The following is a 3623-nucleotide window of genomic DNA, read 5'->3' on the forward strand; positions in this document are numbered from 1 at the left end:
TCCGCTGAAGCATTCCTCCTTTTTAGCTGCTCCTAAATTAAATACAAAGAATTTTACGTTACTTAAGTAACTTTGTTGATCTCCAAGCTTACAGATCAACTAGTTTCAGCCGAATATGATAGCGAGGCGTTTCTGTTGAGCTAGCATTTCAGCAAAAAACGTTATAAAATAAAAAAACAGAATAGCCGAAAAATTAACCGTAACAATAGCCACTTCTTAAATTCGTAGTATTCACAGACTGCAGTGTAATTGTTCCAAACTTAAACACTCACCTGATTGTTCGCGCCAGCAGAGTTGCTGGAAGACGACGCCATCGTTCACTGAGGGACAAGTTAACAGCAGCCCCCACCCTGCGCGCTACTTTGAGAGTATGGGAAATGACCACTTCTCACGTAGTGGCTGGGAAAACGTCTCATAATTGATCAGTTACGGCGTAATTTGTACACATTACTGCTTGAAAGAGCTTTAGTAACTGAGTTTTAGCAGTTATGCATGACATGTTTTCTAAACATTATCAAATAATACAGTGCAGGAGGTGTTTGATAAATTATGTTCATTCCCAGGTTTCCTGAAGGCAACATGAAAAATGGACCATCTTGAGCCTGCAGCGGTCTGCTGTCACTCATGATTCCCCGCCCCTCTCTGTGTAGCCACGCCCACCAGGCCAAAACAGGGCCAAAAGTCTGTAACTGAAAAATAGAGATCTGAAAGTGAAAAAAAAATTGAAGCTGAGAGAAAAATCCGAACCTGAAGAATTTTTTTTTGTACATTAATTTAAAAGATCTGAATCTGAAAAAATGTAATCTGAGAATGAATAGATTTTTTAAAAAATAATAATAATGAAAAGTAGATTACTGAAAATTTTTTAAATAAAGTTTACTCAGAGAAATAATACAAATATTCAAAACGTTTGATTTTATTTTAAATCCAACTCTTTCTTTTTCAAAGTTCACTCTAAAAATGTGACTTTTGCTTTCAGTTTACATATTTTCGATTTCAAATTTTTCTTTTAACTACACAAACATTATGGCCCTGATTTAACTCCATAGTGTAAGGCCCAGGTGGACGATAGATGATAACAAGTAAGGCTGGTTTCTGAGTTTCACAGCTGGGGTGGACAATGTTAAGCATCAGGCTTTCAAATAAATTACAAACCAAGAACATATATAACTGCACAAACGTGTAACATAACTGATGCCTAGTTCTGAGCTTTATGTAATAAATAATGCAAAAGTTTTGGGCTGTTCACATTTATAACAAAAAAGGATGGAGGTGAACTTGTTTGCAGGAGATGTAATCCTCAGATAAGGTGAGAAGTAAATCTGAACTCTCAGAATGAAAAGCTCTTTCCTTTCACAGCGCTGTGTGTTGATGGCCTGCTGTCTGTTGCCCTCATCTCTGATGATGGGATGAGCATCTTGGAGCCGCTGGAGATCACTGCCACCCATGTGGTTGTGAAGGTTCCTCACCTCTCTGGGTGGGGCGTCATCTGGGATGATTTTAAGCGGCTCCTGAACATAACAGTAAATGGCCAAGTTCTGCTGTTCTTCCGACCTTCAGAGCCTGCAAGAATCAACGTGTTTCTACTCCAGGAAAATATCCCATTGTCAGAGGTAAATAGTTTCATCATCTTCACTCTGTGGTCCTCTCAGAATCCAAATGATTCTCAGCAGCTTTCTGATAATAAACTAAAGTTATGTACAGGTTTACTGGTCACTCCACTCTGATTACCTGAGACAAAGAGTCAGGCTCCATTTAACTTTTCTTACCCACATTGTTGACCAATCACTGCTCTTCTTTATTCACTCCCAGTAATGACCCTAAGCTGTGAACATTTGATGTTTGTGACCCATAATGTCAGATATGACACTTCACTGATAAAAATAAAATCATGGAGCTTTTTTTTCTCTGCAAAGCTATTCTATCTCAAGAATGATTGTTTTTGATTCATACTGACACATGATATTCTACACCTGATATGTTTAAATGAGCTCTACAGGTGAATAGACTTATTAACGTTACCAGCATAATAAACTGTCCTGTCACTGCAGGTGTCTGCCCAACAACACGATGATGCTGAATACCTCCAGACCCCTGCTGACTGTCTTTTCAGCTTCGGTCAAAGGTACAGTGTCCACTGTGACCCTGAGAGCAGGATAATACAGCCGAAGGTGAGTCAGCAGTTAGAAACTATATGCTGCTGAAATGAAATGAAAGTCCTGGATAACCCACTCGTCATGAAAATGGCACCTTTCTGTTGTTGTTTAGCAAACACAGTTTCGCTCAAAGTCTGGCCCAAATTACCATCCAACATTTCAAGTTTTCCTGAATACAAATTCAGGGTTTGTGAGTCTGATAGTCAAAGACCAAGAGGGGAATGAAATCTGGAAATCATCTGTTTGCCTGCCAGGTAAGATTCCTGCCAAATACCAGCAGAAATTACCCTACAAACTTTTTATTTTATATTTTATAAAACTTAAACTGAATTCATACTTCTCTTTTCATCCTCAGTTCAGAGTGCTGTTAAATGTCTATCTATCTTTGTTCCTTCAGCACCAAGAACAGAAACCTTAATGAGGAGTGTCCCAGCTGAGGCCCGAGTCCCAGCAGCTGAGAGGCTGCTCACAGTTCGCTCACAGTTTATTGAAAGAGTGTCTGAACCTGTTTTAAACCAACGTCTGGATAAACTCCTGGAGCAGCATATTATCAATGATCAGGAGATGGAATCAGTCAGATCACAGCAGAGCAAAGCAGATAAAGCACGAGACGTTATTGACACAGTGCGACGAAAAGGAAGTACAGCCACCTCACTTCTGATCGTTGCTCTCTGTGAGGAGGATCCATGCCTTTTCACAGAGCTGAACTTAATGTGAATGAAGACAGATTTCTAATAAATCTCAAAGACCACTGACAGTGTCATTATTGTGATCTTCATGTGTGTGTTGGAAACTGGACTTTAGTTCTTATTAAAACCTGGACTCTGACTAGAAGCTGAGCAGGACATTGGATGGGCTGAAGCAGAGTCTGGGACCTCAGTAAGTCTCTGGGCTGCTCATTATTAGTGCACAAACCAGGAAATATGTGAAGCTCCAACCTGTAGATGCTGAACCACATCTACAGGTTGAAGAGTAACACCTCAAGTTATCTGTGACCGGCATCTGTTTCCAACAATATAACTGAAGCTGTTTTTACCTTTAATGCTGGAATAACATGTTGAATCACATGATCAGTGTTTACAATCTGATTACTGAGGTTCTCGTCTGTGCTACCTTCTGCTTTGAGCAGCATTTTGTGTTTCTGCCTGTATAAATAAAGTTTTGCTGTTTGCTTTCTTATGCTGGAGTTTGAATTCATGTTTTTAAACAGTTTGAGCTTCCTGTTCGTGTAACCCGTTCATGTGTTACACCCGTCATTGCGTTGTGTTCTGGCGTGAAAGTAAGAGGCAGGAGACAGCACTTGGGTCTTTGGCTCTTTACCGCACATCTGCAACACAGAAATAAGTGTCTGATCTGTGTGTGTCACGCGACTGCCAGTACACCTCTCCTCCGGCCATGCTGAAAGGAGCTGTGCCTGCAGCTTCATTAACACCACAATAATATAATAAATCTAATACAACAAATTTA

The 3623-nt window shown here is 40.0% G+C and overlaps 1 protein-coding gene across 1 annotated transcript; it reads left to right on the forward strand.

The window, feature by feature from the left end:
• The first annotated feature begins 919 nt into the window (after positions 1-919).
• Positions 920-3335, forward strand: LOC120715247 (NACHT, LRR and PYD domains-containing protein 1 homolog). Its single transcript, XM_040002105.1, has 4 exons — positions 920-1613; positions 2052-2171; positions 2269-2410; positions 2554-3335. Exons 1-4 carry the CDS (start codon positions 1410-1412, stop codon positions 2871-2873), a joined length of 786 nt encoding a protein of 261 aa, XP_039858039.1. The 5' UTR covers positions 920-1409; the 3' UTR covers positions 2874-3335.
• Positions 3336-3623: the final 288 nt, after the last annotated feature.

This window comes from Simochromis diagramma, unplaced genomic scaffold, assembly GCF_900408965.1.
Source record: "Simochromis diagramma unplaced genomic scaffold, fSimDia1.1 OVJJ01000587.1, whole genome shotgun sequence".
Classification (NCBI taxonomy): domain Eukaryota; kingdom Metazoa; phylum Chordata; class Actinopteri; order Cichliformes; family Cichlidae; genus Simochromis; species Simochromis diagramma.